Genomic DNA, 15,484 nt, shown 5'->3' with positions numbered 1-15,484 from the left:
CTATAAATTAGCTGTTCACAGCTGTCTGTATCATTGCAACCATCCAGTCCTCTCTGTCACCTCTTTCTCTTGCAAACACTCTGTCCACAACACTCTGTCCACCCACCTTTCAATCCCTATGATAGCAAATCACCAATACTAAAATGTACCTGAATTGATAAAATTATATATATATATTTTTACATATAATTATGAATGGGTGGTAATTACTCCTTGATAGTTTGAGCATAGAACTATATCATTAAAGAAACCTGGCAACGTTATACCAGCACTTTTAATGATTAAAGATATTTTTATCCTGATTAATTATAGCATTCTTAATAATGTAAATCGGACAAACACTTAAAGGTGAGGAGCCCTAGAGGGATCCTCAAGCAACACTTCTGGGCCTTTTCCTATGTTGAATCTTGGTAAGGTGCCCTAACATACCTACTTTTCCTACTTTGACTCTTTAAAAATTGATATTCCGATAATCGCTGGTGTTGCATACCCACATGCAGTTATCCTGTTTTGAAGGTATATTTATGTGTTGTCTATTTAAAGTATAATTGTGGACCTTTATACAGAAGAACAGCAGCAAAATGTTAATATTTTCTATAGCACTGTAACATGTTTATTCGATACATTCTTTATTTTTTAGGTATTGGTGTTCCTATTATGTTGGCATATGTGTATGGAGTTGTTCCCATCTCTCTCTGTCGAAGTGGAGGCTGTGGTGTGTCTGCAGGCAATGGAAAGGGAGTTCGGATAGAATTTGATGAGGAAAATGATATAAACGTTGGTGGTACAAATGCAGCAATAGGTGAATGATAATTTATACTTTACTATTACCTCAGTACTATTTAACTATATATTTTACTTTCTTTCTGCATTGGAAGTTTAAGAATTCACAAGTCTTTTATTACGATGTTTAATATGGTCTTGCAGGATTTTACTATTTGATAGTATTGAAACCTTACTCTTTGGAACGTAAGGTCTTGAATGATGAACGTTGAGTACCATTTTCTGTTGTAGTTTGTGAAATTACTAATGCTTCTTATAATGCTAAAAATCAACACAGTACAAATAGAAAAGGTGGGTGTACTTTTTTCCCATAATATACTTGCATTTTAATTTGTAATAGATGTGTACAGATATAACAAACGTTTCATTCATGCATAGCAAAAAAGCATAGTCTAAAAATACTTTTTGAGCATATGCATAAACCAATATTCAATAACACATTTTTTTGTTAAATCCAAGCCAGTTGCAAAAAAGAAGGTATGATTTGCACACTAGTAACTGGTAGATGGCAGCTTTGATGCTGTAATGAGAAGTAGGAACAGTAACTAACACATTTGCTTGTGTTGGACTAGTAGTGTTTGCAGTTGGTGCCTAAGGCCAGAGCAAATCTTTGGTGAAATTTGGGATATACTGCTTGTGGCCTCATGCCGCCGTATATGGTCACAGAATTCCTTAGTGACTTGCAATGCCCTTATTTTGTACAGTTGGTGGTACTTTATGTGTATATTGCTGAAGTAAAATAGTGAAAAGGGCCAATTTGTATAAAACGGCAGCCACGTTTTGTTGCTTTAAAATCGATCCACTAGAAATATAGAATTTTCTTTTCAAAGAAAAAAAAGATTTGTTTAGTAGAAATAAATATGACATGCTCAAATCATTGTTCAGTTTTTCTATGCTCTCAATTTATGTAACAAAAAATGCTAAACGAAAATGTATGAGGGGGGGTGTCTAGCAGCCAAAGATGGCAGCCGCAGCTTAGGGAGGCTCCCGCGGCACGGCGGCATCCTACATTGATCCGCTAACATAATCCGGCAACTTTCTCAAATAATCGGGGCGGACTGAGTCTGGTGCCCGTGCGGCATGGAATAAGGCACTTTTGAGGCAGCAGCGGCCAGACGATCGGCAGACCGGAGGAGAGCAAGGAGGGGCCTACCGTCCGTTTTGAAGCAGCGTGGAGGCGGGCAGAAGGTGACCGGGCGGAAGTTAAGCATCGGCGGCCGCAACCAGGGGGCAGGAGCGTCAGGCTCGCGATAGACCGCCCAATACATTTGTATGTTCTCTGATGCGCAGGGGGGAAGTCCTGCCGAGACACCGGACAGAGACAGAAAAAAGGGTGGGCGATGCATGGTACATGGATTTGATTGGAGGCTCACCCTGATGGCAAACTGAGTGCACGGGAGACTTCCCAAACCTGCGCAATCACCAGTCGGGGATCCAGTTAGCAAGAACCCACACGGGAAGGCCCGCATCATAATCACAGTAGCGACTGCCACGACATCCAAACAGGCCCCGCCAAAAACACGTGCGGGATCCATTCCTTGGACAAATAATACTCTCCCGTTGGCGGCCAAACTAATCTTTGGCAGTGTACCATGGCGAACAGGGGCCCCAAAAACACCTCCATGCAGGCCAAACTTGACAAATTCGCCTATGAAAAGCAAACACCCCCGCAGGAGCAATGTAGACCCGTCGGGAAAATGGCGGACGCAGAAGGGTCAAAGAAAGCGACTCTGGATGACGTCCTGGCGGCACTGGCTCGGGTGCAGGAAACAGTGGGGACCACAGCGACTGAAGTTACCCTGATACGTGCGGACCTCCAGAAGATGAATGAGAGGGTGAAATAGGTCGAAGTGGTGACCAAATCCTTGAGGATTGTTTTGACATTGTTCGGAATACACAGAGATGGTTGAGGAAGAAGATAAGACACTTGAGAGTGGTAACAGAAGTTCGGTATGTACAAAGCAGATCTAGCTCTTATGTGGGGACACTAGGTAATCTACAGAACAGGGGTGGGGATGGCATTTGGGACACGAAACAGGTTAGTTACACCAACAACTTTCAAACCGTGAATGGTAGACGGCCGAACAATGAGCACGACAGGGGTTGAAATGAACTCGAGCGGCCTGTCCCTACGATTACTGACATGGAATGTGAGAGGGCTAGGAGATAAGGTAAAGCGAGGACTAGTGTTGACCGCACTGAAAAGACAGAAACCGAATATAGCACTGCTACACGAGACGCATTTAACGTGGGGGGCCTCCAAGGCCCTGGACAGGAGAGGGTACAAAATGGTAGTCCTTTCAGAGTTTACGTCAGGGTCTAGGGGAACTGGTATCCTACTGCAAAAAGCCTCAAAGTTCATTCCAATGCAGACTAAGACTGACGACCAGGGGTGCTTCGCGGCCCTGCAAGGACAGTGGGAGGGAAGGCTCCTCAATTTGGTTTCGGTGTACATACCCCCGGCGCTTCACTCGGTGCAGCTCCAGAAACTAGCTGACTTTTTGCTGGCCCTTCCTGAGAGGGATGTGGTTCTGGGGGGCGACTTTAATGCCATTGTTGATACACAACTAGACAGGTTTCCGGCGGCGGCTACCACCAGGGGACCCTCCCGCTTCCAGCGATTTCTATCGGCCATGGGGTTGATTGACATATGGAGACATATCCACCCCCAGGCTCAACAATACACCTTCCACTCCACAGTACACGGCAGCCTGTCAAGAATTGACCACTTTCTTGCCCTCGGCAATGGCATCCACCACATAGATACCGTGGAAATTCACCCTATGGGTATTTCAGACCATTCCCCCATTACTCTGGTGCTTACGACTCAAGAGAAGTCGCGCAAACGAATATACCCGATACATGCGACGTATCTTAAAATCCCCCAAGTTCGTAAAACTCTTAAAAAAGTGACGACACAATATTTCACTGAAAATGTAGACTCAGTGCGCTCCTCAGAGGTAGTGTGGGAGGCATACAAGACAGTGTTCAGGGGGCAAGCCATTAACTCGATTGCGGGCCACAAAAAGGAAAAGGCCTTGGAATTATCTAAACTAGAACTTACACTGCAGGAATTGTCAGCAGCACATGAAAGACACCCCACACCAGCCACGGCACATACGCTTACACTACAACAGCAGCTCTACACGGACCATTTACAAGAACAGGCGAAGGGACATATATCTGAGACACAGAACAGGGTTTATGAAGTGGGAGACAAGGCAGGTAAGATGCTAGCGTGGCTGGATAAGAGGGGAGGCAGCTCAAGAGGAATCCAGCGAGTGAGGGACGAACGGGGGGAGGTACACACAAGCCCTGAACAAATAGTAGAGACGCTCGCGACCTACTTTGAAGGGATATACACCCCTGACCGAGTGGTGACACCAGAAATGGCCAGCGAAGCGCTGGAGCGGATTGAGGTACAGGTACTCCCAGCGGAGGTGGCAACAGAGTTAGACGCGGACATAACTGCGGACGAGATCCCACTGGCAATTACAGCACTGAACCCGGGCAGGGCGCTCGGACCGAATGGTATACCTATAGAATGGTATCAATCAACGCCTGAGACACTAAGTAAACACCTACTAGCCATGTACAAGGAATGTTTAGAGAAGGGGAAGCTTCCGCCGGACCAGAGACTAGCCACTATAGTAGCCATCCCTAAGCCGGGGAAACCACCGGAGGAGTGCTCCTCCTACCGCCCCATCTCACTGCTTAATGCGGAAGCCAAAATCCTTGCCAAACTTTTGGCGACCAGACTTCTGCCCCACCTGACCCGTCTTATACATCCGGACCAATCCGGATTTCTGCCACACAGAAACACGGCGCTAAATCTACGTAGGCTACACGGGGTGTTGGCACAGGCGGAATCGCTCACAACACAAACTAATCTTGGCGCTGGATGCCAAGATGGCGTTCGACCTAGTAGAGTGGAGCTACTTGTTCGGGGTTCTGTCTCGTTTTGGTTTTGGTCCCAAGATTATTGCATGGGTTAGGTTATTGTACGCTGACCCGGTAGCTCAGGTGGTGGCCAATGGCCACATCTCGCGAACTTTCCATCTGGGGAGGGGCTCACGTCAGGGTTGCCCGCTCTCACCGTTGCTATTCGCACTCTCACTGGAACCACTGGCCACCTTAATAAGAACCACGCCACTACTAAAGGGAATACACTGGGCAGGGGGATGGAAGGACCGGCTCTAACTCTATGCGGATGACATGCTCGTTTACTTGACGGACCCAGAACAAGGGGTGCCGGCACTTTTTCATATATGTGATAGTCATGGTAAAATATCGGGGTATACATTAAACTGGGGCAAATCGGAGATGTACGTCCTGAAGGGTCCGAATCCAGTGCTGAGTCCAGAATGCCCACTGCAAACAGCGGGGTCCTCCTTCAAATGCTTAGGTATTCATGTCACGAGGGACCCAGCAGAATTCATGAATAAAAATCTAGGGCCTCCCATGAACCGGCTTAAACAGGATGTGAAGTTTTGGGCAGGGCTGCCTTTAACATTATTGGGAAGAGCCGCCCTTTACAAAATGATGTCCTTACCCCGTTTCCTGTATGTACTTGAAAATACCCCGTATTCAGTGGCTCCCAGATTCTTTCAGAAGGTAGCAGCACTGGTATCAAATCTATTGTGGGGTAATCTCCTGCCGCGTATAGCGCAAACCAAACTACATAGAGGTTGGTATGATGGTGGAATCGCTTTACCTAATTTGAAATTGTATTATTGGGCGGCACAATTGAAACCCATCAACCAATGGATACATGCTCCACAGGGCGAGCCAGCATTTCAGGCAGATAGGGCGCAATTGGGCACGAATACTCTACTGTCCCCATTATATGATAGGAGCAAACTGCACAAATTGGAAGGACCTACCAAACTTACCGCGACACTGTGGCATACGGAGACAGCAGCATTGGGTTGGAAGGGGAGAATAACGAGGCTTGCACCATATGGGCATATCTGCACGGCTGCGACTTGTACAACTGAAAGTTCTACATAGGGTATACTACACTAGAACGATGTTGCACCGTATCAACAGAGCACAACACCCTTACTGTCTTCGCGGGTGCGGGGAGGAGGGCACCTTTTTTCACACAATATGGGAGTGCCCCCACATCCAAGAATTTTGGAAACAAATAATGCGGACAATATCTCAGACACTGGAGATCTGGTTGCTTCCCGACCCATGAAGGTGCCTCCTTAATGTGTGGGAGGCAACAGACGTGTCCAGACATGGTCAAACCTGGGTCACGGTGGGCATGATAGTGGCCAAACGTGATATCGCACAGAGATGGGGAGCGGCGGATGTGCCCACAAAGACACAATGGTGCCTCAACATGGATAAGATTATGGTGACGGAGAGAGCGGGGTACTCTAACAGAGCCTGTCCGGGAAAATGGAAGAAAATCTGGACCAAATGGAATGAGTATAGAGGGGAGATATGTGACCCCTTGTCGGAAGAAGATCAGGAATTATCAGACGAGGAAGGGGTTGAGGAACAACTAGACCACACAGGAATCAAGAGGAGGGGGGCCACGGGAAACGGAGGCAACCGAGCTTTACAGAATAGACTTGAGAGTTAGAGAAGGGGAGATACCAAGGAAGTGACGTCCTGGAACTCCTGAACACTCGTGATTTCATGATTCGGGGTAGGATGGGGAGAGCTGGTTGGAAGGGACAATGAGGGGACGCTTCCCCACTTAGATGAAAAACCGAGAATCGACACTGAATGACCGTAATGTGTATCTTTGAGTTTGCTTTGTTTGTTGTTGTTGTTTTTGAAAAAACAGAAAACCCAAAAACCTGTATTGATTGGCAAAAAGTGAAATACCCAGCACCGGTACCTTGAAAAGTTAGAAGAATTGTAATAATATAGCTTCAAATCCCAGCTCAAATTTACTGCATGATGAAATGAAGAATGAGATAGCGGCCAGCCCAAGGGGTTGTAGGCCTACCATTGTGTAAATTCAAAGGTGCAATAAAGGTTTTTGAGAAAAAAAAAAGAAAATGTATGAGGGGGAAAATGAGGATCTTCAGAGACATTTGTACCAAATACAATAAAATGTTGAGCAGTAGTGATATCATGTGTTTTTTTCATACTTGTTGACACCTGGCAAAAGTGTGATGACTGAAGTAAAAACTACAATACATAACTAAAGCATGCCAGCCTGTTATTTACTGATATGGTCATTAAGCTTACAAGCAGGCCTGAGCCCTCCCCTCCCATTTGCACAGGCCCTTAAGTTTGAAGAGGGAACCCCAAGACCGACACCTCCATTTTGTAGCCTCAGTTTCTCTGAGCCCTAAACAGCCCATTGACAAAGACAAAGTTGTAAGAATACAGACTTTGTGCTTTGCATTTTGAAAATGTAAAGCTACTCTACCTTATAATTCATTAAATTGATTTATCTTGGTTTCTGTACAATTTGTCCTTTCAAAACTGCTGTTTTCTGTTGACCTTGACAGTTTACATTTCTCTCCTGGTTTTCCTCTGTAGTGTGTTAAGACCTCTAGAAGGCAGCCCCCCTTTTTTAACATAAGATTTAAAAGGTAAAAGACTAACCAGAGTGTGTTTAAGAGACTGCTTAATCTGCTTTGTGGTTAAAATTGTGTGTTGGGAAGTGTAGGTAGCACTCATTTTGGGCTAAAAAAAAGTGACTTGTTTAAGTGCGTGTTAAGCAGTATTTTTAGTGGCTTGAGACTTGGGCCTTACTTGTAGAGGCGAACATGAACTGCAAAGTGTGGATTGAGCCTCTGTATCCAAGGAGATTCTGACTTCAGGAGCACACCCGCCTGTGCTAAAGGTCACATGTCCCATATATAACTTCTTACTGCTTGTTGCATCTGTGCTCTGATTGGTTCCTAGGGCTCCTTTTAGACTTGGGGCTAAACCTCTGATTGGCTGATAGGGCTAGGGTCCTGATTGGCTCCTAGGGCTTCTATTAGACTTAGGGTTTAGGATTAGAGTTCTGATTGGCCAATAGGGCAAGGGTTCTGATTGGCTCCTAGGGCCAGGGTTTCTATGGTACCTAGGGTTAAGGGTTTGCCTTTTGATTAGTTGCTAGAGCTGTGATTGGTTGAAGGGGCCAGGTTTCTCATTGGTCTTATGGCTTAGGGCAAACGTTCTGATTGGTTAGGGTTACAGTTATGGTTCTCATTGGCCAAAGGTCACCTGACCTACGGCTATTCAACCTAAGTGCTCAGGGCATCTCATCTAAGGGCGGAGAGGACAAGGGCAGTTGCCTGGTCGGGCCATAAATACTGTCCTTTTTACCATTTAATAACCACCACCTTAATCCATCCACCTCCACCGCCACAAACATATTAACACACTCTCAGCAAATATACTGTACTCATTTACAAAAAACAAACCCTATCCACACTTCAGTGTGTCGAACACCACTACAGAACCCCACAAAGCACATATACAGCCTTCTAACCCACCTGCCATACAATGGCACCTTCACTCTCAAACAAACCACTGCTATGTCCAATACCCATGTCAAATCCACACATCCGCAACACAACAGAAACCCAATTTACACCGAACCTTAATCCCTACAAACACTCCCTTCCTATTCATACAAAACACCAGCTCTACCCTCTATTTTCCCCTAACAGACCTCTTTCCATCACTACTAACCCATTGCTCAATACTCACATATCAACCACCAACACCCTCCTTCTCTTCCTACCATAAACACACAAGTGTACAATTCTTACACTTCACTTCACACACATTATCTCTCCCTGCTACCAATTCTAACAGACTCATAACTCCTGTCCATCCCCTTTCACACATCACATATGCTCTCCTCCAACGCACATCCCCACCACCGTATTCAATCAACTTCCACTCGCCAACAGTACTTTACATTCAAATCATTCACAGCAATTCACATCAATATCGCATATCACTACTTCACATAAACTAATTATCAAACACGCACCAGCACATCAAAATCCCACACACACAACTTCATACAATATCCCGTCACAAAATAGAAACAAAAGCCCACTCCCATCCTCATGACTACACAAATAGGACCAGTCCTAAACCATCTTTACTCCCTAATCCTCTAACTTCACCAACCACAAACACCTCAATACAACAACACCCATTTGCCCGCCTCTCATCCATTGTTCAGTTAAGAGCCTTAAAACATGGCCCACATGCTCTACAACCATCCCTAAGCCATACACTTTCCACCCTAAACAGACTCAAACAAACTAAACAACATGCCACTTCACAACTTTGCATCGCCATGTCTATTACACAACAAAAATACTCTACAAAAGCAACACAGCTCACCAACGTACTCTCACCCACAATCTCCACCACCTACATGCACAGATCCAACATAATGCCTTCTAAACCTGCTGGACGAGGATTACAATAGAGGAAAACAACATAATCGCTATCTTCATGCTGTTCATACCAGCGCTAATAATACACAAGTTACAAGTTCAAAGAGTACTACTCACTCTTCTAGCAAATAAACTCACACCACCAAAACACATTCTCGCAACTGTCTACTAATAAATGCTCAATCACTCTTTAAAAACAAGCACCAGATCTATGACCTACTCACTAACACACGACCTGACTTACTCTTCATGACTAAATTATGGTTGGGAGAGGACATGGCTATAGTGTTCATGAAGCTGCCAGGCTATCAAACTGTCTCGCTTAATCGCATAGGAAAAAGAGGAGGCGGAGTAGCTGTTGTATTCAAGATAGCAATAAATCTCACCAAACTGACAACATTTTTATACAAGGTTACGAGGCCTTCATGACCTGATACAACCCTACAGCAGCTTCCTCCTTCTTTACAGACCACCATCTAGCAATGCAACATCCCAGACACGGTTGTGAAAAAGTCTGGCAATCCCCTTGGCGGACCGGTTTCGGGCATCACTAAGATGGCTCAGTGAGTGCAGGATCCATCAGGCCATTGGCATAGGCAGGAATGTAGGAAAAAGCTCCTGTCTGCACCTCTTGATGAATGAGCTGATATGTGGCATATGGCAGGTTGTGGCAAGCCTTTGTAGATCTGGCGGAGACAGGAGTGACACAGCACGTGTTGGTCAAGATGAGCGTTGTGTGCCGTGAGGTCACTGCGTTGGGAACACGACCCCCTCACAGTGGCAGATTTCAGTTGCAGTACACGCTGGGCATGCCCTTAATTTCCAACAATATCGCCTTTGTAAGGGGAGGCATGGTTAGAGCGTTATCTCGGGTTAAGCATGAGAGGCAGGTGTAACCGTGTTGAATTTAGTTTTCTTGAAGTAACTAGGCTCTAGGATTTTAACAAGGCAACCATTGGCCTCCTCCCCCAGACCAACCTCATAAATTACTGGACTATGACACTGCAAGATCTTAACCCCTTCCCCTACTATCAGTGTGCTCATAAACTGCAAAGCCGCTGCCCAATAATATAACATAAAATATGGGATACCCCAGCCCCCGCGATTTTTCGCAGTACCATCTTTTTGTAGGCCCTTCTCTGACGCCTATAACCCCATAAAAATCTGGAACTGATCGGCTCTAATTATTTAAAGCAAGGAACCGGAAATTTAAGGGGGATTGTTCTGAACATATTAAGAAGTTTGGGCAGGACAAGCATTTTTAAAATATTTGACCTTCCATACAGAGATAAGTGCAAATGATCAAGTCTCTCAAGCGTAGAGTTCAGCTTAGTAAGCACTGGTTCCCTATTTCGCTCTGGTATCTTGCTAATTGGCAAGGAGATTTTGATCCCTAAATAAGTGACTTCAGAAACAGTAGTAATGTTCATCGGAGATTCTCCCCCTATTAATAAAATTTGGGTTTTGGAAATATTTAGCTTATATCCCGAAAAGAGCCCGAAGTTAGAGGCCAAGGCCTCAATTGCCGGTAATGCGGTACCAATGTCAGTGGTAACAATGACAATATCATACGCATAAGCTAGAGCTCTATAATCAATATGTTGCACATGGATAGGTTTTGATATCAATAGACTGATTTAGCTTTTCCAAGAAAAAATCAATATATAAACTAAATAACAACCGTGAGCACGGGCACTGTGCAGGAGAAGCGTGGCTCAGTGGTTAGAGGCGGCAGACCCAGAAGCTGAGATCGACCGTGGACCAGGGTTCGATTCCCCGCCTCGGCGGGTCTCGGGCTCACAATTCCACAGACTCGACAATTCTCGCTCTGGTGCCTACTCAACTCACGGGGTCACACTCTGCGACTCTGGGCAATAGCTTGCTTAATCTCCACTACGGCCCCTCGCGGCGGGATGCCTGGCTTTCACCTTGTGGACACCCTGCCGTGGTTTCTCACAGGGGAATACCAGGACGGGTTCCCTAAGCAAGCGCCGGGACGCTTACGGGCAGCTGTGCGCTTTACAAGTCCAGCACATTTACATTTACATTTACTGTGATTGATTGAGTATGAGTCCAACTCTCGACCCGCTATCCGAATGCAAGCTACTGGCGACAGATACAGTGACTTCAATGCCTGCAGCATCAAAGCACCAAAACCCTTCAATCTTAGGACCTCCCACATATAGGGCCAGGAGACCCTGTCGAATGCCTTCTCAGCATCCAACAGGGTTATCCCCATTATAGAATTAGTTGCTTGTGCCCAAACTATAAGTGCTATTAATCGTCGCACATGATCCACTGTATCTTGTCCTGGGATGAACCCGTGTTGATACCGTGAGACTAGGGTTGCTATAACCCTCGATATACGTGCCGCCAGAATTTTCGAATACATTTTGCTGTCGGAGTTAATTAGAGATATAGTTCTATAGGAGGACGGGAGTAAAGCCGGTTTGTCTTTTTTTTTTTTTTTAAACACAGTGATAATCGATTTCCGCCAGGATAGTGGAGCATTCCCCTTTTGTGCAGCAGATAGAGTTGCCATAAAATCCTCTCTGAGCACAAAGCGGAAAGTTTGATAAAATTCTAGCGGAATCCCATCCGGTCCAACTGCCTTCCCAACAGACAGTGATGTTAAAGCTACATCTACTTCCTCCCAGGTGATATCTGCCTCTAGATCTATAATATCTTCATATGCAATTCTAGAAATTTTGGTGTCAATTCAAAACTCTGCTACCTTTTCTTCAACTCCCAGATGAGTAGAAATTGCTAAAAACATCCAACACTATAGCTGGCTTGTCACCGATCTGCCCATACTCATTCTGAATATTGTTGATCCTTTTGGCCACCTCTTTTTGGTGAAGCATCTTAGCTATTATTCGACCTGAATTTTTGCCCGCTTCATATATCTCAGATCTGCATACTGTAATTTGAGCCGCTAATTCTGAGGCGGAGTTCTGGTATATTCTCATTTTTTAAATAGCTAGATCACTGGAAATTTGTTCAGTATCCTGGCCGTTACCAACTGCAACCATGAATTTAGTCCACCAGGAATTTTCGTTCAAAAATCCAAGCTCTAGTGGGCGGTCTGAAGCCAGTTTCTAAATCTAACAAAATCGGGTTAGGGTCAGAAATTATTTTAGGTTGAATATCCAAGCCTAGCAGTGTTAACAAGCTCTGCCGTCATGAAAAAATAATCCAAACGTACATGTTTACAATGTGGTGCAGAATAGAAGGTATTCCCTGGGGCCCCTTTTCCTTTCGCACACCATACATCTAAAAGCCCAAAATCCTTAACTAGCCCCCTAGTTGCTTTAAAAACTTTATTTTTTTCCCCTGTATAACAGTAATCACTTAATATATCAACGCTCCCTGGTAAATGAAGAATAAAGTCCCCACAAAGAATCAAGGGAGATGGCCATTGGGCTAGTTCAATACTGAGGTCGTTCATCATACCAGGGTCTTCTAGGTTGGGGCCCTAGATTGAGCAAATGGTTGATGAAAGACCCTCTATACATAGCTCGACAATCACCCAACGACCACAAAGATCTTCTTTCACCCTTCTGCACTCCCCCCAACCATGCCTTTTCAAAACTGCCACCCCTCTTGTTGTTGACCCTTGTCGTGTACTACCAACAACCTCTAAACCCAGGTCCTTCAACCACCCCGTGTTATTCCAAGCTATATGGTTTTCCTGTACACATGATAAATCCACCCTCATTGATTTGAGAATCTGAGCCATAATCTTCCTGTCATTCCGGCCACAATGTTCCATGAACAAATTACAAATCTACCCATCCTCAAACTGAAGTTGATTTACTGAATCTGACTCCACTTGCATTGTTCCTAACAGCAAGCTGCCAGCCAAAATCTATTCAAAACATGTGCTGATGAAACCTTTATTCACACTAACATGGGTGCTGCTCCAATACGAAAACCTAGGTGTATTATTCCTTGCCCCCACCCCAACCAACCCCCCCCGCCTTTCCCACCCGAAGCCCCTCCCTGCCCACCCATGCGTCCACCCAAATGAGGCAAAGGGACTGTCTGGTTCCTATTGGTGATGGGGAGAAAGGAGGAAGCGCCCTACACCAACCCCCCTACCCCCCAATTTACAAACATAGAAAAAAGAATGCAAAAAAGAAATGAGAGAAAAGCTGTCTGAATGCCAAAGTCGTAGCCATCCCGCTAAATTGATCCCAAAAATTCCTTTGCAGCAATCTCAGAAATAAAAAATGTTTTATCTTTAAATATAATTTTGAGCATTGAAGGATTTAGTAGGTAGGCTTGCGCCCCCTTAGCCTGAAACTGCGGGATCAATTGACGGAGATGCCATCTCTGCTGGACTGTGGCTTGACAATAATCTGGGCGTACAAAAAATTCACAACCCTTCCCTCTTCTCTTACGGTCCGGTCTTGGTAAATCATACAGGGATTCACGGAGTAGAAAATTATTTAAACAAATCAAAATAGCTCTGGGTTTACCTTCCACCCCAGTCTTGCCCCTTCGTATCTGGAAGGGAAATCTATGAGCCCTCTGCAGTTCAAGTTCCCACTTCCATTGGGACAGTTCAGGAAAAGCTTCTGAAAACAGGTCGATGACAAATTGGTGTATGTCTTTCCCTTCTATTCCTTCCAGCACGCCTAATACACGCAGATTGTTCCGCCTTCATCTATTTTCTAAATCCATTCATTTCCAATTTATATCGTCCCAAAGAGAATGTAAGGAAGATAAGTCTGTTTTTTGTTGACCAATTTCCTCCTCAATTATAGAAATCCTGCCCTCAGCTTCACCAATCCTGACCGAGATCTCTGTACAATTCTTAACAACACGGCGCACCGCATTCTGAAGTTTCCGCACTGCGCTCTGCATCCGTAGTCCTTCTGCTTTTGTCACTTCACGATGTGACATTATTGCCTGGTATATAGTGGCTAAGGTAACATCATTCCCTATCGACTCTGTGGGGCATACAACCCCTCCCTGTACTCCTGACATGACTGCCCGTCTATCGCTGGGCCCCCCATCTGAAGCATGATCCAGCACAGGAGAGCCATCATTAGCATTAGCAGGCCCGTTACTCGAGATTAGCTGGGGTAAATCCTTTATTTTACGTACTGTATTTATGTCCTCCATCTTGCCTCAGCACGTCTGCACCAGAATCCAAAAAAGGTATGGCATACACTACTGAGTGCGTCCTTGAATACTTGGGGCATTTTGTTGGATATATAAATGTGTGTGTGTATATATATATATATATATATATATATATATATATATATGGTCCAGTTGAAGGCAAGGAGCCGAAACGCGTAGATGTCCGTTTTTTGATGCACTTTATTTTACACATGGTGTGTAAATAAAATCTGTGAAAAACCAACCTGTTGCTGTGCCGTGTCTTCATCTGCGGTAATCGTGGGAAGAAGAACCGAAGGAATATATATATATATATATATATATATATATATATATATATATATATATATATATATATATATATATATATATATATATATATATATATATATATATATATATATATATATATATATATATACTCTGAAAAAAGGTTGCAGGGACATTATAGTTAAGCTCACACTTCACTCGTACAAAACCTTTTGAAATTCAACAGTTATAGATACCTAAGCTAACTAGAACTTACGCCCGCAATGCCCTGCTTATGACCTCGCATATTACATCACTCATAACAGGGTCAAAAGGTCTATCAAGAGGGTGTCATTGCTGGAAGTAGGGTTTGGTTGTTGCCCACTACTTTCTGGTTCCCAAGAATCACTGAGGCCCTCATCCAATTTTGGACCTCAGTGCCTTCCTCCTATAGGAGAAATGAAAAATGCTCATCCTAAGCCTTGTCTGCCCTCGATCGTGGAGGCGTTGGACCTGCAGGATGCCTATTTACATATACCGGTCCTGCCAGCCCATCTGGCTACCTGCAGTTCTTGTTCGGACAGGAGCATTTCTAGTTTTCTGTGATCCCCTTTGATCTCACCAGTGCCCCTCTGGTGTTCATGAAATTGATAGCAATGGTGGCTGCACTCCTCGGAGGTTGGGGGTACCAGTCTTTCCCTACCTTGACGATTGACTACTGTATGGGGCAAGTGCGCCTTTAAAAGTCGGAGACCTCCAGAATATAGCAAACCTCCTGTCAGCTTTGTGGTTCCTTATCAACGTGCTGAACAAACACCTGTCTCCTTAACAGATGTTCCCCTTCATTTTACGCCGTTCTGGACAGGGTTCAGTTTTGTGCCTTTCCTCCGGGAAAGGGAGACCAGGACATTCAGCTATGATCCCGATCTTTCAGCCTTGGTCCT

At 44.8% G+C, this 15,484-nt stretch overlaps 1 protein-coding gene across 1 annotated transcript in view; it reads left to right on the top strand.

Moving 5' to 3' along the window:
- RNF19A (ring finger protein 19A, RBR E3 ubiquitin protein ligase) overlaps positions 1-15,484 on the top strand; it is a 461,423-nt gene that overhangs the window by 330,740 nt on the left and 115,199 nt on the right. The window contains exon 8 of the mRNA XM_086966057.1: positions 641-802. Coding sequence (XP_086822183.1) covers positions 641-802 — 162 coding nt within the window. The remainder of the gene's footprint in view (positions 1-640; positions 803-15,484) is intronic.

This window comes from Lissotriton vulgaris, chromosome 4_1, assembly GCF_964263255.1.
Source record: "Lissotriton vulgaris chromosome 4_1, aLisVul1.2, whole genome shotgun sequence".
Lineage (NCBI taxonomy): Eukaryota > Metazoa > Chordata > Amphibia > Caudata > Salamandridae > Lissotriton > Lissotriton vulgaris.
This window is presented reverse-complemented; position numbering and strand designations above follow the sequence as displayed.